Source organism: Ptychodera flava, chromosome 1, assembly GCF_041260155.1.
Source record: "Ptychodera flava strain L36383 chromosome 1, AS_Pfla_20210202, whole genome shotgun sequence".
NCBI classification, from domain to species: Eukaryota; Metazoa; Hemichordata; class Enteropneusta; family Ptychoderidae; genus Ptychodera; species Ptychodera flava.
Genome location: NC_091928.1, coordinates 24,926,382 through 24,951,474, shown reverse-complemented (window position 1 = coordinate 24,951,474; position 25,093 = coordinate 24,926,382). Strand labels below are relative to the sequence as shown.

The following is a 25,093-nucleotide window of genomic DNA, read 5'->3' as shown; positions in this document are numbered from 1 at the left end:
ACGTCAATTCGCCGGGTTTAAAAATAACTTTGTGATAATTGAAATTCTGGTTTTCTTGAAGGAATTGTAGTAGCTTACATCAGGCGCAACTTACCACAGGTCATATTCTGTAAACATCCCTGGCAACAATTCTTAGAATGAGAGATAGAAAACTATTACCTGATGGAGAATTTTTAGCCAAAGGCCTCCTGAGAAACTTTTACCCGATTTCTTTAGTAACAAAGAATACACATTTAGTCAACACAAACAGCAGATCAGCAAAGTGTTGTAGGAATTTTACTTTCTCAGTACTTGTCCCCTGGGCAAATTCTGCCTAGAAGGCATTGGCAGGGTAGCGTAGTCTCAGTGCTCTGGATGTTTATTATTGCTATGAAGCAAACAAATGTCACGAATGTGAGATTCTTGATGTAGACCACGGGCACTCTGTTGTTCTGAATACGAACTTTGATGATAACTGTGTAAGAAATTTATAACAGAATGCCGTTCAGATTGAAATGCCGACTTAGCTACAAAATCAGATCAAGGTCGGACGCGTCTACGTGAACGTCACAAGCGACCACATCAACCGCATTCTTTCGATGCGAAACGCCGCGGCGGAACGACACGCGCATATATACGCGTACTATACGTACGCTCGCGCGACCTGCGCTGTGTCGTTTCACATAGGCCAAAGTAATTAAGGATAAGTACGCCGAATTCCAACGCGCACGTATTTCCGCGCATTTAACCCTCTAGCTCCACGTAAAATTGTGGTGTTTACCAGTCGGCCATAATAAAAGTTTCACCGAAGTGCAGCTGGCTGCAGCCAACATGAACAGATCTCGTTGGGGTGGAAAATTTTGCTCGAAAACAGAGCTGAAACGACGCAAAAATGTTTCCAAGGCGACCATTGAGCGGTTTGAGAAGAACTCAGTTGATTCACATTCACCAGCGAGAAATGTGGGAACATCGGAGGCGACATCAGATGCTCGTGAACCTTGGTCTTCGCCACGAGACACCGACGATACTGAATACGAAGCCTTGATTCCTCCAACTATTCAGCAAATACCGTGGTATGAAGGCGTTAGACTGGTGAATTTGGGAGTGCTTGCCAGAGGATTAGATGCTTGCAATGTTTGCCATGAACACCTGCGTCTGACACAGTGTCAATCTGAAACCAAGTACGGCGGTGGCAGCGTTCTCCATATACCCTGTGACCAATGCGGTTCTATAAATAATGTATATACGAGTAAAACCCATCGGAAAGTTGAGCTGAGCCGTGGTATGCAGGCTTTTGACGTCAACGCCAAAATTGCCACAGGTACGTGCCTATTTTGGTCATATTGAGATTACGTACGGGGAAACGTTGTAACATACGTTTTTACATGTTTCATTTGTGTTCAGTGTGATAACAGCCCAGTACCAGGCGCGAGACCACTACACAAATAGTAAACATGGTCGTCACATTTGGTTTTCTCTGTCGGTTGATCATTTCACCAGTGTCCTATTACATCTGTCACCACTTACAGTTTCTGAAAATTTTTATTCTTAGTGAACAAGCTGAGGTTCATACAATGTAGCTGCAATAATTATTATCCTGTTGGGATTGTTTTGACCGTGGCATGGCGCTCATTACTTCCGTAACGCCTATTAGATAGGAAAGCCACAGTCAAAACAGTCGCTGTGGGCTCAGAAAATGCAGCTACTAATAAATGACATGTTGATATCTAAAACCTAAAACCTGACTACAATACTTCCACTTCCCCATTTCTCCCGTTTCGTAGTTATTGCTGCTAAAATATATTTTGTGTATGCACAATAACCTAACATATACTTACTGTTTATTTCAAAATTTTAAGATAGATTTTCAAATTGAACTTGAACATTGAGATACATATACCAAAGGGGCCCTTCATGAAATTTTGCTAGTAAAATAACGTCTCATTTGTGTCCTTTTTTCACTCATTTTTATAGGTATGATCACCGCAGGGATTGGAGAACGTCATCTCAATCAGATGCTGTCATCAATTTCTGTACCAACCATACATCATAAGACATTAAAACGCAAAGAGAGAGAAGTTGGAGAATCAATTTTGAAAGTTGCAAACCAGTCATGTAAACAAGCTATATCAGATGAGATGTGTGCATCAAAGAAACCAAGGTAGGAATGTCTGATATCCAAGTCATTGTTTTATATTTCATCAATAATCCACAATTATTACCCAGAAGAGGTTGGATTTATACAAGATTTGGGTTTAGTTGGTGACATATAGCAGTAGCCCAGTCGATATTTGAGTATTGTTTGTAACTTTTCCCGATTCAAGTTTGGTAATATGCCCAGGTGAATATTTTTAATCAAATGTGTATGAATGGTGTTGGTATTTCTAAAAGTAACCAGTAAAATAACTGGGTGCCCTGACTAGTAACATTTAACAATAAACTGGTCATGTGAGAGTTCTGATATATGTACATACGGAAGTTTTTCACAATTATTTTTCAGTTGAACCAGTTTTTAGCACCATTTAGTACACAACTCGTCAAAATTTATCTCTTTCAGAAAGCATACCCTCTTTGTAACATTGTAATTCAACAAATAACAGCATACATTTTGTCATTGACAGTATGTTAAATATACTTATCATTATTAAAGAAAAGTATATATTTTGTTGATGTAATATTATGTTTCTTTTTAGGATTGATGTGTCGTATGATGGAGGATGGCAAAAGAGGGGCAGCGGGAGAGAATATAAGAGTTTGTCAGGTGAATATCTTGGGTACTTTTAAGTGTTATTACTAGTGCCATATTTTCATTTCATCAGTATATTACATATTACATATGTTGGTTAAATTCTAATGAGACATTTCATCAAAGCTCAGTTCTAAACAGCAGAAAGGCTTTGCCAGACTTAGCAAACTACAGGTTAGCCTGGCTATTTTCATTGTGACTAGTCATGACATTCAGTGAAAAAGCTCTGAAGTATTACTAATGAATGGTTTGAAAACTGTAAGTGATCTAGTTTAATTTTTTTTTCATTAATACAGTGAGCTTTTGTATTTGTACATAGGGCATGGTACACTGATAGGTAGACAGACAGGAAAGGTCTTGGCATATAGCACAAGGTGTAAGCAATGCAGAGTGTGTGACTGTGCTAGGAAGGCAGGAAAGAAAGTCAGGAAACATCAATGTCATAGAAACTGGGCAGGTAGTGCCAGGCCATGGAAGCAAGTATAGCTGTAGAAACAGTAAAAGAAGTAGAGGAGATGGTTAAAATTGATAGCGTGACTATGGATGATGATAGTACTACAATAGCTAAACTACACACAGAAGTTAGAGAAGATATAGTAAAACACAAAGACAATAACCATGTAAAGAAAGGTTTTGCAGACAAGCTTTATAAATTAAAAGCAGAAAAATCCTATAGTCAGCTGTCAACAAAAGTTATAGGCTATCTACAGAAGTGTTTCAGTTATGCCTTGAGTCAAAACAGTAGTAGTGTGAGTGATCTGGAAAAGAACCTTAAAGCAATTGTTCCCCATGCATTTGGTGACCATGTTTACTGTGATTCAAGGTGGTGCCAATTCATGAAGGATCCAGCTCAGTATAAGCATAGAAGCCTCCCATATGGTAAAGACTTGTGTGGTGAAGATCTTCGGAAGGACTTAGACAGAGTCTTGAATGTGTACATTGTGAACTCTAGTGATCTTGTCAGAATTGGTTCATCACAAGGGAATGAAAGTTTAAATATGGTTATTGCTTCAAAAGCTCCAAAGGCAAAACACTACAGTGGATCAAACAGCTTTAATTTCCGAGTGGCAGCAGCAGTTGCACAGAAGAATTTAGGGCACACTTACGTTAGTCAGGTTGGTACGATAAAAGTATACTAGTGAAAAATCAAGTTGGCAAAATCAAAGTACACACCCGGAAGCTACATCATTGAGATCATGAAGAAAGATCAACTACATCTCGTTGTCATAACTCATTGTTTCTTCTTGATTGCAGGTTCACAAAGAAAATTTACTATCGCCTAGTAGAACATGCCAAATTTATGGTGCCAAATTGGATAGGAAAACTCAAAAAGTGAATGACAGAGCTAAGACTAAAAAAGGAAAGTTAGAGAGACTCCAGGTATGTTGACAATGAAAGTTACAAAATAAAACAAGAAGGATGTCACTAGCACAGACCATAAAATATGTATAGATATATTGAATGAAGTGATTTGTTTTGACATGAACCTATGGATCTGACATGATTGATCAATGCTCATAAATATAGGCAGGCCTAAACACACATAAATGCACACATACATACATACATACATACCGGTACATACATGCATACATTCATTGAAAATAGATACACACACACTCTTACACATACATAATATTATATTTATTGGAAATTGATCCCGTGTTTGAACCACTAATGTTGATAAGTAATCAGTTCTTACCATGGCATGTTCAATTGTGTTTCTTATCTACTTAAGCGAAAAGAGAAAAGAGCCCAGAAGACGGCTGCCACTGAAGTACGAGAAGGGAGTACGTATGAAAAGGGTGTTGGGTTGTCCATGTCATCAGAGCAATGCAAGAATGAGATTCCGGAGCCTGTCTTACCACCTGATTCTGTATCACTGTCTGAAGGATCATATACTCGTGTCGTCTTTGATATAGAAACTACATCAGCATGTGAGTACCATGTGTAATATGACATAAGTCCACAACCTCAGCATGCAATCTGCACCCGTACTTCACAAGCAAAGCAAGTGAAGGTACAGCAGAATACACATATCACTTGTGACTGTTGGTGCAAAGTGAGTTCATATTGTATCAGTTCCCGAGTTCTTTCACTGTGAGTTTTACTGCAACCCTAATATTGAACCAGACACCTATATTAGTAAATCCTTGTCAGTTTCCCTACCAATATTCTTATCTTCCTAATCCAAGGAACATACTGAGGAACTTTGATCAGTGCCTTTGTTATCTTCCTTCAATCTCCCACTTTGTCCTTTCTCTATGTAGTGGAAACGCTGTAGGGAGACTGGATGTAAACAAAGCACAGCAGGGGCTGTTTGATGTAAACACTGATCAAAGTTTATCTTTTTGTAGGAAGATAGGAACATTGCCTGGAATATTGATAGGGACTTATCAAGTTTGGTATCCAGTCCAATTTTTGCACTTGCAGTAAAAGGGATCAGTGGTATGAGAAATCTGTAACGACAGCACGTTTTGATCATACATTTTGGGCATTTGTGTTCTGTGGTTTTCTGTTTGACACCATAGAGTATCCTGAAAAGCCAAGTGTTTAGCATAGTAAAATTTTATTTTCAAAATTATTTCCCCCGTATGATTTAATTGTGTAATCTGTCATGATGCTACAGAAATCAAGTGTTAGCACAGTTTTGGATAAATTGAGATATGATTTTAGCCAAAACCTCTTACTATCTGTCATAAATGAAAAATTAGGCTAATTTCTCATGTTTACATATTTATTCTATTTCAGATTCAACTGCAGAAATCACCCAGATTGCAGCTGTGTCAGGAGATTACCAGTTCAGCCAGTACATTTTGCCAAAACAGCCAATTTGTCGTATTGCAAGTGAAAAAAACTCGCCTTATTGTAAAAAGTGGTAAATTGTGCTATGAAGGAAAACCAGTTCCTACAGTTCCTAAGCAAACATGCTTGGAAAGTTTTATAGAGTTCATCTGTAAATTTGAGAATCCAATTTTAGTTGCACACAATGCTCGATCGTTTGATTGTAGATATTTGTTGCAAGCTATGAATGAATGCTCCTTGACAGATCAGTTTGTAGCAAATGTTTGTGGATTCGTTGATTCATTACCAGTGTTCAGATCACTATACCCTGACAGAGCATCATATTCCCAAGAAAGTCTTGTAAATGACTATGTAGGGCAGGATTATGAAGCACACAATGCTGTAGCTGATGTTTTCATGTTACAGAAATTATTGAAAGTATGTCAGGTTTCATTGTCAATGATGATTGAAAAGAGTTTTACATCACACTGGATGATCCAATATCTCACTTTCAAAAACCAACAATCAACTAATTACAAAACTCTGATCACTCTTGTAAATAATAAAGTTTTAAGTGAGTCGATGGCAAAAAGAGTGGCAGGATCTGGACTTAATTACAGCCATCTTTACACAACATACCAGAGAGGTGGATTAGATAGCTTAAGACAGTTGTTTACTGAAGAAACTTCCAATGGTTGTGTAAGAGTAACAAAATCATCCCGTATAATGAACAGTGTCTTTGAGTTTTTTAACTCGTCTGTCAATGACAATGTTTGAAATGTGTGGTTTACAATGAATAATAATTTCTGAATGACTTTACATGTATAAGCTGTGATAAATTACATACAGGGTATTTCATTATGGTTCAGGAATTTGTACCAAATATTGCATTTGATACACATAACAAAAATACTATGAAAATAGCCAAAGTAGAGGCTAATGTAGCTTTAATGAATTTTAGTCATACCGGAAACATTAGGTACAAAAATGGAAAGCTGACCACAGTAAATAATGAATGCATTGTACTTACCTGTGTAAAGATTATGCCAAAGTTTTTCTTTGTGTGAAATATTACTATTAATAATTTAGAGTCTTGTATTTTGGCCATACATACTGCATTGGATATAGTTAAAGTAGATATTCAAGGGATCAGAGTAGATCATCATTGTCATATACATGTGCAATACAGAGGATTATCTTTTTGAACGTAAGTCTATGCAAGTGTATGTATTAAATAAATGTGAGTTGTTCATGAAACACTCAATTTATGTTCGGTTTACTGCATTTTATTGTTCTTTGTCTTTTATTTCTATATCATAATACGGTATGTAGATCCTGTCGATGCAGTTCACCTTTTCACATCAAAACAAACTAATTTTTAAAGGGACATAACACTGATCCAGTTTTTTGTCCTGCTCTGTTTAGCATGCTAAATACCTTGTATTCTGTTTGTCAATACAGCCTGTACATATATAATTCTTATTGCATTGTTGAACTGAATTCTAGTCTGGACTTGAATTCAGTTGTCAACAACAACAACAATAATAATGATGATGATGATGTTGATGACTGTCTAAATATAGAGTGTATTGATGAGTTAAAGAGTATTTCATTATTCGTCAAGGATTTGAATCAGAAACTGCAGTTGTTACACAGAATAAAAACACTGAAAGAAAAACCAGAACTTACGCAGAAATGGAACTTTATTTAAAAATTTGAATAATGCTTGTGAAATTCATCTACCATGCCCGCCATAAAGTCATTCCAGTTTATCAAATGTAGAAACTTTTCAGACAACATAGCCCATGCCTATGAATATAAACAGGCTAGGTTATACCCTAATGACCAAAGCAAATGATGAGTAGCCTGGGGGGTCCATAGAATAACCTGATCTGACAGGTTACCAGTACACAAAATGGCAAAAAAACTGTTCCTGTTTAAAATCAACAATGTCCATAAGATTTATTTTGATGTTATATTTTGATGACACCCATGACCTTTGACATCCGAGTCTAGGACCCCTAAGTTAGTGATATTTTTGAACAGGAACAGCTGAATCTAGCTGTTGCCAGCTAAAGCGCAGCTTCTATAATGGTATAAAAGTTCATTTACCGAAAAAACTAGCATGGTGACCATCATTTTTTAAAAAGTCATAGTGATCATATTTAATCTTACTATAACTTGGCCAAGTTTAATCAAATTGACATGATTTTTGAGGTAAGTATAAAAGTTTCAAAAGCAGGGAATTTATGAAAATATGATATTAAAACTTTTTTGATGATTTATTAATTTCTGAATAGATTACATATCTTAATTATACAAATTTTGTGCCTTGGAGAAGGAGTACTGTCGATTTATTTCTTTATTTTCACTTTTCTGAATGTAAAAGTGAGTTTCAGAATACATTTTCAAAGTAAAGGTAGATTTTCGATTGCTAGGGAGCCTTTTTTTTTGAGGAACGTTTCCATGGAAACGAGCATGGTGACCCCTGTTTTTTATTTCATTTTTTAAGTTCTCTGAAACATGAAAGAATTTCCATGCAAAGTTTCAAGAAACTGACATGATTTTTAAATTTCTATGAATTTGTAGCACTTATTCCTTAATTCTATGTTTTGCATCCACTCTAAATGGAAAAGGTACGCGTCTAAGCGGCTTAAAAACACACACAAGAAAATTAACACAATGTAATTTGATTGCAGCAAATAAAAAATTGTAACAAAATTTTAGTTCAGAAAAGCTAAGCCGCGACTTTGGATGTTCGAACGTCGCAAAATACGCTAATATCAGAATATAGCAAATGCCGCTCTGTGTTTTTGTCATGCGCAGAAGAAAGGACATATTTTTTTATTCTCTTCGTAGTAAAACCTTCCAATATAATATTCCAAAGAAGAACATTTAAGTTTTTATTTTTAGTTTTAGTGAAAGCCTTTCAAAAGAATCCGAAAGATTTTTTCTTAATGTGCATTTCTTTTACTCAGTCTGTTTTGGTTGTACTGAACGTGGACAAGCCTGGCAGGTCAACGGTTGCAATTTCACATGTTTTCTTTGTTTTCATTCTATATTTTACTTTCTATCGTCAGTGAGTTACATTGCAAAAATAAAAAAATTGTTTACCATTTGCGGACGTTTTAGAGGGTAATAGTATCTGTCCCCCCTGTCCCTCCTTTTTTTGTAACGCACGTCGTCAGGTTCCATATTCATATGAGCAAACCCTTGTATATATATACATTTCTGAGGCCAGGACAGCAGACGACAGTTCAGAGGCCTCGCGGTCGTTGCGTTCACGTTCCATTCCAGCCACCGCGCTCACGTACCATCGTCATTCTCCGCCGCACTTAAAATACGCGCTTCATAATTGCGGTAAATACGCGCCGGTAAGAAATCTGCCGTGCATGCCGCGGTGAAGAATGACCGGGTGTGAGAGAAAGAATAATCACTTTGGTGAACCAGCAGAATGGGACTGTTTCTTTTGTATCAATAATACCTCATTTTTGTTGAGGCTTTTATTTTTTTAAATCACGATGTTAGTTCTCCAGCGGCAACTAAAATACGAAATCATGTTTATACGCTTATACACCATCATTTAAAAACAACAAAATGCCCGTGTAGACGAAATACTTGCACCATTACATGATCCATTATGGCAAGTGGCGAGAGAACATTTAATTATATGTATTTGCATTTTCTTCGCAGAAATTTAACCGGAAACAACATTGTTTTATTAACAATGAGGCGTTTACAGATCTATATAATCTTCACATACTGTAAGTATAAAGGTCATCATCTATAGTGTTGCTTCGAAATATTCTTTTACGACAAGATTACACTATTCTCTTGTCAATAGTAAAAGATCATTATTATTAGTTTCAATACTAATTTTAAACATGTGCAAATGATAGTCTTAAAAATCAAGCATCAAGCAATCCGTACACTGTCATGATAAGCTAAAGTAATTCATAATTTTTATTGCGATATTTCAAAAAATGTGAATCGAGAGTAACAAAGCGTTTGATTAAAACTTTAGATATTTATTCATATAATCTAGAACCTACACTTCAACAAATGATGTTTATCAGTTTATATGTGACAAGGTCAAGTTGTCAACTGATAATTAGATGTTTTCAGAGCGTTAAGGTTCACACATCTACAATTTCTCCCTTCTGCAGGTATGTTACAGGAAATTTGTTCCAGGCTGAAAGTTCTGAGCTGTTTGTACCGTTGATAGGACTCGCTGAATTGTAAGTATCATGTCAATACTCTAAATGCAGTCATTCTGCCATAATCCTTGGTATTTAATTGTTTTTTGCTCACGTGTTGACACACGTGAGCTAATGTCATAGCGATGTCTGTCTGTCTGTCTGTCCGTGTGTGAGTGTGTGTGAGTATGTGTTTGTGTCTGTCCGTCTGTTTACACAGCAACTCAAAACGCCTTAACGGATTTAAGTGAGATTTGGTAGACAGATATCATATGCTACTTGCAAGAACTAATTACATTTTGGTAAGTGTGGCTTGCATACTTATGGATTTATGCAATATCGTTTGTTTTCATAAATGGTTTCCCTATGGAGACAATAATGACAGTGTCGACATATATCAAGAAATACAGCAAAATCTTTTCATTAAACTTTTCACAGATGACAACTCGGAGCATTATGATGATAATGTGAGCGTCATGTAAATTACTGCTCATTTGCATATTTAATGAACTTTGAAATAGTTGACATAATTCTGAAATTCCTGCGGCAAATTTGATGATACATACAACAAATATTGGTAGTGTCAAGTTCATGAGTAGCTCAATTGCATATTTATGAAGTTTTGTAATTAGCCATATAACTCCGAAATAATTGAACAAAATTTGATGAAATCTGCTGCAGATATTGATCCGATATATAACTTAATGTGGTGTAAAGCATTAAGTAGTGTGAAGATACTTAGGGTTCATTTGCATATTTAATTAGCTTTGTAATTAGGTATATAATTCTAAAATTACCTCACCCAATTTGGTTAAACCTGCTACAGATATTGATCTGATAAATATCTAATTGTACTAAAAGGCATTGGGCAGTGTCAAGTTAATAAAGAGCTCATTTTCACATTTTATGAAGTTTTGTAATTCGTAATATATCTCCGGAATAAATACAACACAGGGCTCGAAATTAACTTTTTCCGCCGGTTGTCCCATTGGGCTACAATTTTCTGAAGTTGGTAGCCCAGCGACAAGGGCTGGTAGCCCATGCATGAATGAAGAGTTTTATTTGTAAAGGATATTTTTATTTATAACTAGACAATGAACGATTTATTTTGCATGATTCTATCCAGTAAATGAATTTTCTAGTCATTTGACATCAATACCTGCAGATCATAGCCTTAGGAGAACGTATAGCATGTGCAGTGGACAACGGTGAAGCCTTAAAGTTTGACGGCCTATTCACACATACGCAGAGCTTATAGGCAAAGTTTGATGTTCGCATTGACAACGACTTTTCACGCAGCATGTGTAAACATAACATGGCTAAAATAGATTGGCTAAAAATGTCAGGAAGACAACTTGGCACAGTCATGTTCCTTATACTTTCGTGGCAGTTTTGACTATATTTCCTCAACATATCAATGGATGATCTCGTACACTTCGGAAAGCGAAATGTGTGGATGGCCCTACAGCTCTTTCTTTGCAGTTTGAATAATTTTGTGTTTAATTGTGATTGATAAATTGTGCGCCTGTTATCCAATTATCAAGTTTTGAGATATAAATGATATTTTATTGAAAGTTTGTCGCAACAAAGTCGACATGTCAAGCTTGGTTAACTGTATAAGCATCGGTCATCTCACAGCGATCAACATCATGTCGCCCAATAAGTAATTTCATGTCCCACACTGTAAAGTTAAGTGTTCAAGGATAGAACACCAATTAAACGCCTTTTTGTAACACTTTTTGAACGCGTCCAGACGTTCAGAAATTTAAGACTACATGTTCAACCAACGTTCAATTTTTGATTTGACACACGTGTGCAGATTTTGAACGCTACGTGTTCATCAGACATTATATTGAACACCATGGTGTTCAATATCTGAACACACGTTTGCACAGGAAATGTGTTTAAAAAATTGAACGCTTTTACGCGTTCAAAGGGCTGTAACACTTTTTGAACGCATGGACGCCGTTCAACGATTAGCGTGTTAAAGGCTAGAACACATGATGCGCGCTTGTTGAACACCTTTAATTTTGGGCGTTCACGGGTGTTCAAGACTTGAAATAACATTACAGACCATTGATATCCAGTAAAATTATTTTATTCTAAAAATACACGAAACATTTATAGAGCAAAATACAATAATTTACTGTAAGATGGGCAAATAAACATTGCAACTTTGTATGTAAAGTTTGTCAGAGGAAAAAAACAACAGTGTTAACACCTTCCTATCAAAACAATAGGCGATAAAAATCACCATATTGTGGATTGCGTTTTATGTTCATAATTGTTTAAAATGTATAAAAATCATCTGAAAAAGCTCAAAATGTGGCATACTTATTGTGTTGAAAAGACGTATATGTGTGAAATGCATAATCCATTTTTGTAAGATGGTTTCTAAAGACATTTCCTCTTGTATAGACAATTGTAAATTTAGAAGAAAAAAGAAGTTAGTCAAGGCTTCTCTGGTTCACATGGTGTATAGTTGTCAACACTAAAGTAAGCACAACATGTCAAGTTGTCAAAGTGTCACAGTAAGGCACAACATGCAGAAAGTGGGGAAAGTGGGCCATTGGCAACGTAAAACCTATTTCCTTGTCCAACAAAGTCCTTCATAAACAAAAAGGTTTGTTTGTTTGTAATAGCTTTAAATAAACCCTGAAATAAATGGGTGATATTTCAAAAATATACTTCTCAGAAATTTAAAACATATTCGTAAAGACCTTTCAAATTCTGGTGTACCCTGCAATTAATTTTTATACAATTTTTTTTACCAAAAATGGTAAAAATCACCCTTAAAATGAAAAAAATGTACATTTCATCATAACTTGAATATATCACATTCTGGTAATCCCTAATGTCTTAAAAATGTCTGAAATGTCTTTAATGTCCTAAAAAGCAAATTTCTGCATAATTTGAACAATCTGAAAAAGACTATCAGTAGAGATCTATGTCCTAAATATCAAAGCTGTTCGATTAGCAGTTTTGAAAAAGATTTTTTAAAGATTTTTTGACCAAAAATGACAAAAATTGCCATGAAATATAAAATTTGAATATTTCATCACAACTAGCACAAATTTGACTAAGGTCATTTTTAGGGACATGTTTACCAAATATTGAAGACGTCAGTAAAAGAGAAGAAGATTTTTGCCAAAAAATAGCAAAATTAGCCTCAAAAATATAAATTTGCATATTTCATCATAATTTGAACATATCTGATTAGGGTAATACCTTGTAACCTGTAATCTGAATATTAAAGGATTCGTACAGGCTGTTTTGAAGAAAAACCTTGGATGTACAAATTTGAGGACAATGCTACACATCCACCTATTTAGCTGACAGCAAAGCTAAAAACCAGTTGCTAAGTACAAGAGACGTGTTGAGCTACAATACAAGATAATCTACGGTTTGGTAGCAGGCTATGATCAACTAAATGTTACAAGGGCATAAGCTTTCAAAGACGTGAAGTCTCCTTCATCAGATGCAAGGGGGGATGAAAAATTGAAGCAGAAAGTGACAGAAAATTCAGAGTGAAAATTTCAGAAAAATCAGTAATTCAGAGTGGACATTTTTACTCTGAATGGTCTGTCGCTTTCAGCTTTAATTAAAAGCTTATTCTCCGGCAACATTTAGTTGATCATAGCATGCTACCAAAGCTTAGATTTATTCAGAACAAAAATACAGATATTTATCAAAATTCAGTTACTGACCCTTGGAAGTTTAAATCTACATTAGAGATGAACTGAGGTACTCAAGCTTGTTTTGTCAGCTACATGTACACTCATCTTCTTCATTATCTGTATCACCAGCTTCTATAACAACTCTTCGATTTTCAGGTAAATCAAACTTTTTACATCCTGAAAATAATGCAACAATAGGTAATATGGCGAGATGAAACTTTAAATGAAAGACAAGGGCTGATTAGGTTAAGGAAAAGGGGAGACTTTCATTTACAGTGCCTATCTTCAATACTGTTACAAAATATTTTCTGCTTTTTGTTATCAACTGATTAAAATAAAAAAGCCAAACTCGAATATGCTGAAACAATACATTGTATACTGTAAGATGTTTAACTGATGTTTTACATGCGATTGTGTTTACTAAAAGACATGTGTTAGCTGTGATTACGCAGCGGTACTATGCAAGAGGTATCGATCGCGCTCAGGTCAAGTGCTATCGCTACAGTTGTGATGCGATGACCCTTGACCCGAGTGAGATCGATCGATAGGCCATGACCAAAAGTACCACTGCGTAGTCACGGCTAGTTGTTGGTATAGCAGCCACTGAAAGAAAAAAGGTTTCTTCACGTAGTTAAGCTATTTCAAGGTACAATACAATTAATTTCAAAGGACGATAATATAGATGCTTGAAAAATCTAATACCTTTTACTATTTTGGAGAGGAAACTTACCCTTTCTGGTCTTGCTTCCGCACGATCACGACTTCAGGGTGCGCTTACAAGAAAAATGTCGCAACTTCCGTTTTGATGCATCATGGGAAAGGAAAAGGCACCAAACTTGAACACCAAGTGTTTAGAAGTAGAACGCCTCTTGCACGCCGATGTTAAAATTCAAACGTTTATAGTGGTTTTTTGATTTTCTTCTCTAATTTTTAAATTTTCAACCCGTAATAAACGTGTAAAATTATTTTGTATACTTCCTTTTTTAGAAAAAGCATGCTGTCAGCAATTGTAGGCCGGAAATATTTTTCACTTAGTGTGAAATTCGCTACACCAAAATCCGTGTACGTTTGCCGGACAGTGAAGCAATAGTAAATTTAATATAGTCATTGTAAGGTAAAAAAACACAAAAGATTGTTAATTGTTCCACAGTATTGTAAAATTTCTGTGATGCTGAGTTTTTGAACACTTGAAGGAGATTGTTGTTAACACATGGTGTTCAGGTTTAGAACATAATTGTTAATATTATGAACACTAGTGTTAACAATATGAACACTAGCCGTTCAAATTCGAAAACCGACATGTACATTTTGAACGCGTAAAGACGCGTCTAGCGTCCGCTATTTTTACAGTGCAGGCTTTGGTAGTCCGTGTGGGCTACCATTTCATTCATTTTGGTACCCAAGGGAAAAGTTGGTAGTCTGTGGACGCGGAACTACCGCTAATTTCGAGCCCTGCAACAAATTTGATGTAATGTGATGCAGATATTGATTCGATAGATATCTGACTGTGTTGTAAAGAATTTAGAAATGTCAAGTTAATTAAGGGTTCATTTAGATATTTAATGAGCTTTAATTAGGTATATAACACTAAATTTCAGCTACAAATTTGGTGAAACCTGCTACAGATATTGATCTGATAAATATCTAACTGTGCTATGAAACATCGACCAGTGTCAAGTTTATCAAGTTAATTAAGGGTCCATTTGTATATTTAATGAACTTTGTAATAAGTATATAATTTTAAAATTACGTCACCCAATCCGGTGAAACATGCTACAGATGTTGATCTGATAAATATCTAATTGTACTGAAAAGCATCGGGCAGTGTTAAGTTAATAAAAAACTCATTTGCATATGTTGTGAAGTTTTGTAATTAGTCATATAACTCCGAAATAAATGCACCAAATTTGATGAAATCTGCTGCAGATACTGATCCGACATATTTCTGTATTGTAGAGCATTCAGCAGTATGAAGTTAATTAAAGGTTCATTTACATATTTAGTGATCATTTTAATTAAACCTGCTACAGATATTGATCTGATAAATATATAATTGTGCTTTGAAACTTTGAGCAGTTTCAAGTTGATAAGGGTTCATTTACATATTTAATGAACTTTGTAATTAGTGATATTACTCAAAATTACAGCATTGAATTTGATGAAACGTGCTACATATGTTGATCTGATAGATATCTAACTGTCCCATGAAGCATTGAGCAGTGTCAAGTTAATAAACAGCTCAAAATAAATTTTGTAATGAGTGATTTAACTCAGAGTACTGTGCGGAAATTGATGAAACCTGCTACATATGATGATATAACAGATATCTCATTGTTCTATGAAGCATGCTACTGGTTTATAATGAACCTGTTGTTAAACACGTAAGCACATTCAGTTCACATCTGTGTATTGAAAGTCAGTAAGAATGAAAGACAACTATCAATTTCGGGCGCAATTTAGGGCAAGACCGTGAATATATGTTCTTTCTTGACAATGATAAGCATTGTTTTTGTGAACATGTTTAGCAAATAGTCGTTGTTACCAAGATGCCACTCTAAGGTCAAAATTACATCAAATATCACTACCTCGTTCTGATAAAAGCCTTAACCACCACCAAACTGTCAGCCTATGACAATACAATAAAATTGTGCAATAAGTGGAACTAAATGTTAGCTGTGACGTGACTCTTCAAGTGCGCCGCCCCTGCTTTAATACAGACCTAGATGTCGTACTGTTTCTGTCATAATAGCTTTAATAGAGCCGTGTTGATCTTGACTAAATCTTGTGAATATTGTTGAGGGTAGCACACTGTAGATCAACTTTTTTAGCTAATGTCATACTAAAAAAGTTGATCTACAGTGTCATAATAGGCTAATTTTGAGTCTCGATGGCGTCTACCTTTAGGTGTGTGTAACCTTGATAACCTCAATATCATATACTGTTCGTTTGGAAATATTCATTGTCATCACGTTCTCATGAAATACTTTTATTATTTGTATATCTTTTATACATCTTCAGATATACCGATGCTTATAAATACTGTTGCATGGTCAGAAAACGCCAAGAAGTGCAGGTATGCTCACCGCCTCCTGATGCATTTTCATCATGTGAAGACCTCATGGCCAATCAAGTTTTAAGATGGTCTATCTGGATGCTGGGAATAGCGGCCTTTTTCGGCAACCTCTTCGTCATCGTTTGGCGAATCAAAGAGAAAGACTTGGGAAAAGTTCACACCTTCCTCATTTGGAACCTGGCTGTAGCTGATTTCTTGATGGGGATATTCATGTTGATAATTGCTTCAGTTGATGTGAATTACCGCGGTGTTTACGTCACCTATGACGCCTTCTGGAGAAGCAGCCCATTGTGTAGTTTCGCTGGTTTCCTTGCATCGCTGTCCAGTGAGATGTCCGTCTTTTCCCTGACATTTATTACCTTGGACCGCTTTCTTCGATAGTTTTTCCTCTGAAATTCATTCGGATACACCTGAAAACTGCCATCGTAATTGTGGTTGTTGGTTGGATAGCCGTTGCATTTCTTAGCTTTCTGCCTCTTGTAGGTATCCCGTACTTCGGCGATAGCTTCTACAGTCGTTCTCCAGTCTGCCTATCTCTCCACCTAACCAACGAACAAACACCCGGATGGATATACTCAGTTGCCATTTTCATCTTCCTCAACTTCCTGTCCTTCATTGCTATATCGATTCTGTATCTGATCATGTACCTAGCTATACGACGCACAACTTTGGCCTCTGGTAATCAACTACCACAGTCAGCCAGAGAAACCGCAGCCATCGCAAAACGAATGACGCTGATAGTGCTGACTGACTTCTTCTGCTGGGTTCCAATCGCTGTGATGGGTATGCTGGCAATGACTGATACAGTCACAATTCCAGGATCTGTTTATGCTTGGACCGCAGTCTTCATCTTGCCTATCAACTCAGCCATTAACCCTTTCCTCTACACCATATCAGCCTTGAAGAAGAAGCCACAGCAACAGGTGGTCAATACAAATTTAGAGCTAAGGAATTTGACTAAATATCAAAGGGTGAGTATATTTTAGGAACTAATTTTTGCTCACGTGTTCACACACGTGAGCATATGATGTCTGTGATGTCTGTCTGTCTGTGTGTCTGTGTGTGTGTGTGTCTGTCTGTGTGTCTGTCCGTCCGTCCGTCCGTCTGTGTGCTTGATATTTCGAAAACGGCTCATCACATCAGAATCCAATCTGGTATGTAGATTCATTTTGCAAATGGCAAGAACTGATTAGTTTTTGGTGGTGTGGCTTGCTAACTTTTTGCTCATTTGCATAATTAATGATTCTAGAAAAAACATATATATTGAAAACGACATCACACGTCACAATTTTATGAGATTTGCTACAAATGTTGATCACACCAAGATATATCAGCTGAGAAGATATTAAGGGGTGACATAAAAGGTAATGTCTTATTTGCATATTTAATGAACCTTCCTAATTAGGGATATATATCTGATTTGACTTGATCAAAATTGACAAAACTTGGTATGTTTATTAAAGATATTATGATTTAATATTATTGAAAGTCATTACAGCATTTTTACTTCATGAAATATTAAATATACTATGGTATAACATCGTTGAAAGTTATTAAACATTACTTCAGCCAATTGTCTTATTTGCAAATTTATGAAACTTGCTATTACATTAAAATACTATGATATAATATTGATAATGTCATTAACTATTTTTACTTCAGCCAATGCCTTATTTGCATATTATATATATATATATATATATATATATGAATTGACGTGACCAAAATTGATGAAACTCGCTATGGACATTGAAGATACTTTGATATAACATTATTGGAAATCATTAAGCAGTTTTACTTCAGCCAATTTTTTATTTACATATTTAATGAACTTCACTAATTAGGGATATATATTTAAATTGACGAAGTTGATGAATCATGGAACATTTAATAAAGATACTATAAAACAACATTATTGAAAGTCATTAAACGGTTTTACTTAGCCAATTCCTTATTTGCATATTTAATGAACTTTCCTAATAAAGGGATATTAATCTTTATTGACTTGACAGCAAATTTGATGAAACTTGCTAAGTACATTAAAGATACTATGATACAACATTGAAAGTCATTTAGCATGTTTTACTTTGGCCAATTCCTAATTTGAAAAGTAACTGAACTTTCCTAATTAAGGATATTTATCTGTCTTGACTAGACCAAAGTTGACGAATTGCTTTGTGCATTAAAGATAGTATATACGATATGATTAAAAGTCATGCAACAATATTTCTTTAGCTAATTCCTAATTTCTATATTTTAATGAACTTTCCTGATTGGGGATATATACTTCGATTTAGAATTAATCTGTTATGAATATTATTCATTATGTTGATCATAACATTTTCAATGAAGTTGCAAACATGTGACAAAGGTTCAAATTTACACATAACTGCAATATATAATGAAATGTGTTAGCATTTTCAGTTCATATCTGGTATGTTATAGTACATAAGTCAACGAGTACATGGTGAAGCGTAAATGATCGGCTGATGCTTCAGTAATTATAAGTACAGACACGATATGAAAATGAAATTAATAAAAATCATAGTGTTTCCATAACGAAATATTTATTAATTTTCAGAAGAAAATTGTCAGCGTATTATACGTTTATAATCCCGGTCTAAATTTTGCGTCATTGTATAAGGTTATCATTGTACACTTATCTTATGATGCAATAAATGTCAGAATTAAATGACCAACTTGTGAAAACTTTACACGATAATGATCACCTGAAAGGGAGACTTAGAATCGACAGTAGCCTAATTTCAAATTTCATTATGTATGCGAATAAACTAATACTTACTTGTCACGCCTATAAAAGTTTTAATATACAACACAATCTGGTCTTACGCTGTAAATTCAGTTTTTGCATAAAGATAAAAAAATCACCCAATGTCCAATTGACTTCATACTTAGTATGATGCATCCTTCATGTTTTCAACTACACCTAAGTACGACCACAGCACCTAAGAAATCCGATACATTGAGCGTTCAGGTCAGATATGCGCCTAATTACAAAGTCAATTTATGTGCAACTGATGAGTTAATTGCCATGAGTCACACTCATTTCACTTTATAGCTTGTGCCACACAACAGCGACAGTACGGAAACAGTTCCCCACAAGTCAAATTAAATTTATTGAAAACAGCTTTGATGTATAACCTTATAACATATAAAATGCAAATGAAGTGATAATCATTACGTCCTTCTCATCAACTTTTCGCTATAAGAAACACTAATCATGACAAATGTATCGAGGAAGTTCAATCAAATTTAGCGTACTCAGCTGTCGTATATGACCTACTTAAAGAAGTTCATTAACTATACAAATGAGCTAGCTGTCAAACTCAAAAAACTTTCCACGCATCCACAAATAATGACCAAGCTTCCTAAGAAGTCCGATCAAATTATGTGCATTGAGCGTTAATATAAAGCCCAATTACTGGACTTATTATATATGCAAATGAGCTAATAATCATTATATCATACTTATCAAACTTATATGCATTATACTATGTAACACACTTCACCTTAAAAGTTCGTTCATTTCAGTATTTCAGTACACGCAGTTTTTTGTCATTAATTATGTAAATGAGTAATCATCAGTATGACACTCATATGATTATTTATTTATGTGCAAATTATATTTGCAAATTTGTCTTTGTTTGACATAACCTCCGGGGAACTTTTCACGCCAGATCAGTTCATGAACCTACCACACAAAAATCTCCCCAGTTTCCGTTTGAACGTTTAGTTATGTGTAGAACAATATTTATAGTCACGGTAACATACACAAATACTGCAAAATGGACAGTTTAGACAAGAGTCATGATATTGACCTACTTAGTGTAATGCACATGGGCCAAAAATAATACACTCTTATTATATATATATATATATATATATATATATATATATATATATATATATATATATATATATATATATATATATATATATATATATATATATATATATATATATATATATATATAATATACAAATGTTCACACGTGGGCTATGTCGCACCGATGTGTGTCTATCTGTATGACTGTCAGTGGTTTTGTCCGTGTGTCAGTCTGCCTGTTTTCATCTCAAAAACTGCTGACAGGATTGGTATGGAATCTGTTACATACATTGTCCGTAAATGGAAAGCATAGGTTAGTTTTGTTGAGTGTGGCTTTGGTATGTTATGTTTATTTGCATGAAATATGATTTTAAGAAACAGGTATATATATTTATATATATATATATATATATATATATATATATATATATATATATATATATATATATATATATATATATATATATATATATATATATATATAATATATATATATATATATATATATATATATATATATATATATATATATATATATATATATATATATCAGGTTCACACAACTTTCATATTTGCTACAGATCTGGTCATCCTTGGATATATCAGCCATGAAAGTTAATTGATAATTTGCATATTTGATGCTCTTTGATTATTAGGGATATACGTCTGGATTAGGTGGACGAAATTAACGAAACCTGCTGTTTGATATAAAAATATAAAAATTAGTGAATTTGTTAATTATTTTGATCGGTATATTAAACTAATTTGCATGATAAACAACTGTATAACTTGATCAAAGTTGACGAAACTTGTTATGTTCAGTGGAGATTCTCTGATATAACATTAATGAAAGTCGTTCAGCATTTTTACATAAACTAGTTACCAGTTTGCAAATTGAAGGTACATTCCCAATCGGACACATAAGACTTTTGAGACTTACCAAACTCTATGAGACTTATTATGGATATTTATGAGAATGATATTGCATAGTGAAAGAAATTTTGCATTTTCATATCACCTAATTGATATATTTTTTAATGAATATTCTAAATCAGGCACATAAACTGAAAAGCTGATGAAATTGGCTGTGTCAGCTGTTTGGTAATTTGTAAATGTCATGAACTTTTCAAATTTGTGATAACTGGAGAATTTGACCAAACTTGATGAAAGTGCTATGTATACTGATGATAACGTTATATAAAAGTAATGAAAGGCATGTCATTTTATTTTATAAGCTCATTAATAATTTGCATATTAAATAAACTTTCATAGTTGTACATGTACAGCTCGAAGGACTCGACCGAAAGCATTTTACAGTAAAGTGGTGCTACAATGACAGCAGTCAATGAAACTTTATACTTTCATTTAACCTAATTACATAGTTGTATACCTAATTTTTTTGAATTTACGTACGATGGTTATTGTTCTTGACGTTGAATCATAACAATTTCAGTGAAGTTGCAAACGTGTGGCGAAAGTTTCAATTCACAGACAACTGCATTATATATATTGAAACACGGGAGCATTTTAATTCAATCTGGTCAATGGTGAACCATGGCCTCTATTAATGGAAATAAGGCTGATACGATTAAACTGCGTCACCTTGTGAATCATATTTTTAAAAATTTTCATCATCTTTTTTTACCCATTTTGTCTTTCCAGTTTTATTTAGATCGAAAAGATGAAAGAAAGAGGACTCATTCCGGATGATTTACTTGAGACGTAATTAGACAATGGACAGACATGAAGTCAATTTATGTAGACTGGCAATCAGAGAATGTCGTGTTCGTACATCCCATGATGCTTCGCTTCGTTGACTCTTGCAAGAACTGTTCATTGGTGTTATTACTCGCATTCGGCGGACCCTTAATACATGAGAAGGATTCTGACATCATTGGAGGCGTTGCGATCCAAACCCTCGAATAGTTTTGAGACGCCGAATAATTTCCTATAATTTCCCGGCTGCACAGCTCGTTTATTAACTTGAGAAATCCCAAACGTCAGTTCCTTAAAAAAAGATGAAGAAAATCGCATATATATATATATATATATATATATATATATATATATATATATATATATATATATATATATATATATATATATATATATATATTATATATATATATATATATATATATATATATATATAATATATATATTATAAGTGTTTGTCAGTGTTTGTTATTTTAGCACATTAAATATCCGAAAATCCACAAAGAGCAGGTCTCTGAATTCAAATTATGGGTATTGGATTTATAATTGTATGATATATAATCGTTTAGGTACTTGCTTTATCTTGATTCTCATACATCTGTGACTACAAAAGGATATATATATATATATATATATATATATATATATATATATATATATATATATATATATATATATATATATATATATATATATATATATATATATATATATATATATATACATATATATAGATAGATAGATAGATAGATAGATAGATAGATAGATAGATAGATAGATAGATAAATAATATGTCATTTAATGTACATGAAAAGTAAACACTACCAGATAAAATACGATGATGCCAAAGGAGAGTTCATTGTATACTTAGCAAGTTTCGAATACCGCATGTAAACTCAGCATAAAATAATTGTATTTATTAGAAAATAATTTAGCGTCGATAGTTCAAACAGTAAAAATATTCTAAGAGAACATGCTTCGAAAATTCAATCCAGAACGTCTTGCAATGTTACATTAAGAAAACTGAATTTCGTAATGTAGAGCACAAGTTTGAAATACCTGTTGTTCACAATTAGTTGATGAAAATGTAGAGATCGACAGCATTTAGACTAAGTCTTGATGTTTTTCTTCCGATAAGGGTATATCTTAAGACACGATTTGATAACAACTCGTGTATAGCCAAGTTTTTCACGTACAAACAACGTCAAATGTTTTGAAATCTTCAAGAAGTCATTACTAAGTAAGCCTTGCACATTCCATGAAATGAATCGCATACTCTTCACAAAGAGTTTTCTTGACTTGGCCATATCTTGGCCAGTCTTCTCTGACCACCTCATCTGTCATTTCATCATGTCTACAAAATACCTTGGCTACAATGCATAGGCCATAGGTGCCTTGTAGTTTACAAACTTGTACGGCTTTTTATTTCCTCTTTGTCACCTCTTGACGTTCACCGAAAAATTCCTTAATTGTGAAACTTTAATGAAAATTCCTAATGAACATAAATCGCACAATAGCCAACGTCAAACGCAGCTTATTGATCAAATTGTAAATTTAGATTGATGAGATTGTAAGTTGTTTTCTTGAACGATGACCATCGTCCTATCTTGGATGGTGTTTTAATCAAATCTTTAAATTAATTTGGTCCCGTGCTCATAAGCCAGAAGTATGTTGTAATTTACAAAGTTTTTAAGGCTTTTGTCACTTTACCAGTTCTTTACACTAACCGAAAACATCTTCTTCAACTTCAATGATATTTTCGGTAGAACATTACTCAGACAATGACTTCTTACATAGCATTTCATTAATCGGATGTAGTTTTCACTCATTATTTTTCACTCACCATGATTATTGTTCGATATCACGCTCAAAAGAATTTCGCGCAAAAGACATCATGTACAGGCTGAGAAGATCAAGTTTTGTTGATTTGTTTTCGTGTCTGTCTGTCACCACAAGGAAATGTCAAAGTTTTAAAAATCACACATTTGTGGCTGCTTTTTGTTTCGAATATTATAGAAATAGATTTGGTCAAAAATGTTGAGACACTGTAAAGGCCTGTCTATTACATTTCTGTCAAATTAAAATGGCATTTAATTGCCGTTCATTCGTTTTCTCCAATAATGGTCAATTTTTACCAAGCTCTTCAGATATATAAAGAACACTTACAATAAAATGTACTCATTAAAGGGAATTAATAAACAATTCTTTGTGATAATAGCATTATTGATTTAAAGGCCTGGTTTGGCACCAGTTTGTCTCATCAGAAAGATTATCAAGCAGCTTAAAATTGCAATGGAAAACAAAACGCTATCACACATCCATAATCTTTTTACCGACTAAAACAAAGGCGATCCCAGGGATTGCGAACAGTGCCTTTAAAAGATTTTCTATAAACCACTGTTGGGGGGAATATTTGGTGCCACTTAACAAATTTCGTTGTGAAATTAATTGAAATGGTAACCACAGTGTCATTTGATACATAGGAAATCGTTCAAAAACGAGGAACGTCTTTTTCCGGTCTTTGCCCTGGCTTCAAGTGAACATTAAAAAGAAGCTCCAATAATCAAGTGCGTACTTCAAAACACAACAGATTGTACAATAATCTTCCATCCTACAAGTCGTCGATGTTTCCCTTGAAGCTCATCGGTGTTACAGCAAGTTCTGTGAATCAGGAGATCACAAATGCCATATACAGAATTTTCAATTTATTTAATAATAATTTAGTTATAAAGCGTCAATATCCACAACAAAGTGATCAAGGACGCTGTGATAAAATTTACATATCACAAAAAGCAATTAAAACAGTAAAAAACTACAATAAAACCATCTAAAACCAAAGTCTAAAAAGCAGATTTAAAAAGGAAAGTTTTAACATTAGTTTTAAAAATTGACAGGCTAGGAGAACGCCAACTATCTAATGAACTGCTACACTGAACAAACGATCTCCATACTTCTTTGTGCGCGATCGCACCGGACAAAGTCTGAACTGGTCAGCTGACCTCAAGTTACGACATGGAACATAGAGTGAGATCATATTTGAAAGATAACTGGGAGCAAGCCCGGACACTTAAAATT

General features: G+C 34.3%; 2 protein-coding genes across 3 annotated transcripts in view; both read left to right on the top strand.

Moving 5' to 3' along the window:
• Positions 1-25,093, top strand: part of LOC139143661 (low-density lipoprotein receptor-like) — a 150,127-nt gene that overhangs the window by 85,628 nt on the left and 39,406 nt on the right. The gene's annotated exons all lie outside the window — the stretch shown is intronic.
• On the top strand, positions 682-6,654 carry LOC139133534 (uncharacterized). 2 transcript variants are annotated; one of them, XM_070700204.1, is made up of 6 exons: positions 682-1,300; positions 1,954-2,140; positions 2,673-2,740; positions 3,980-4,105; positions 4,464-4,662; positions 5,477-6,654. In XM_070700204.1, exons 2-6 carry the CDS (start codon positions 2,113-2,115, stop codon positions 5,605-5,607), a joined length of 552 nt encoding a protein of 183 aa, XP_070556305.1. In that variant the 5' UTR covers positions 682-1,300; positions 1,954-2,112; the 3' UTR covers positions 5,608-6,654. The 2 variants fall into 2 exon arrangements, with proteins under 2 accessions (XP_070556305.1, XP_070556296.1); XM_070700195.1 differs by lacking the exons at positions 682-1,300; positions 1,954-2,140; positions 2,673-2,740 and adding an exon at positions 3,199-3,840.

Excerpts from the sequence above, each read along its gene's own strand:
- LOC139133534 (XM_070700195.1), top strand. The coding sequence starts at position 3,241 with ATGGTTAAAATTGATAGCGTGACTATGGATGATGATAGTACTACAATA. Across the intron at positions 3,841-3,979 it reads GGCACACTTACGTTAGTCAG|GTTCACAAAGAAAATTTACT; the intron begins GTTGGTACGATA and ends TCTTGATTGCAG. Across the intron at positions 4,663-5,476 it reads TATAGAAACTACATCAGCAT|ATTCAACTGCAGAAATCACC; the intron begins GTGAGTACCATG and ends ATTCTATTTCAG.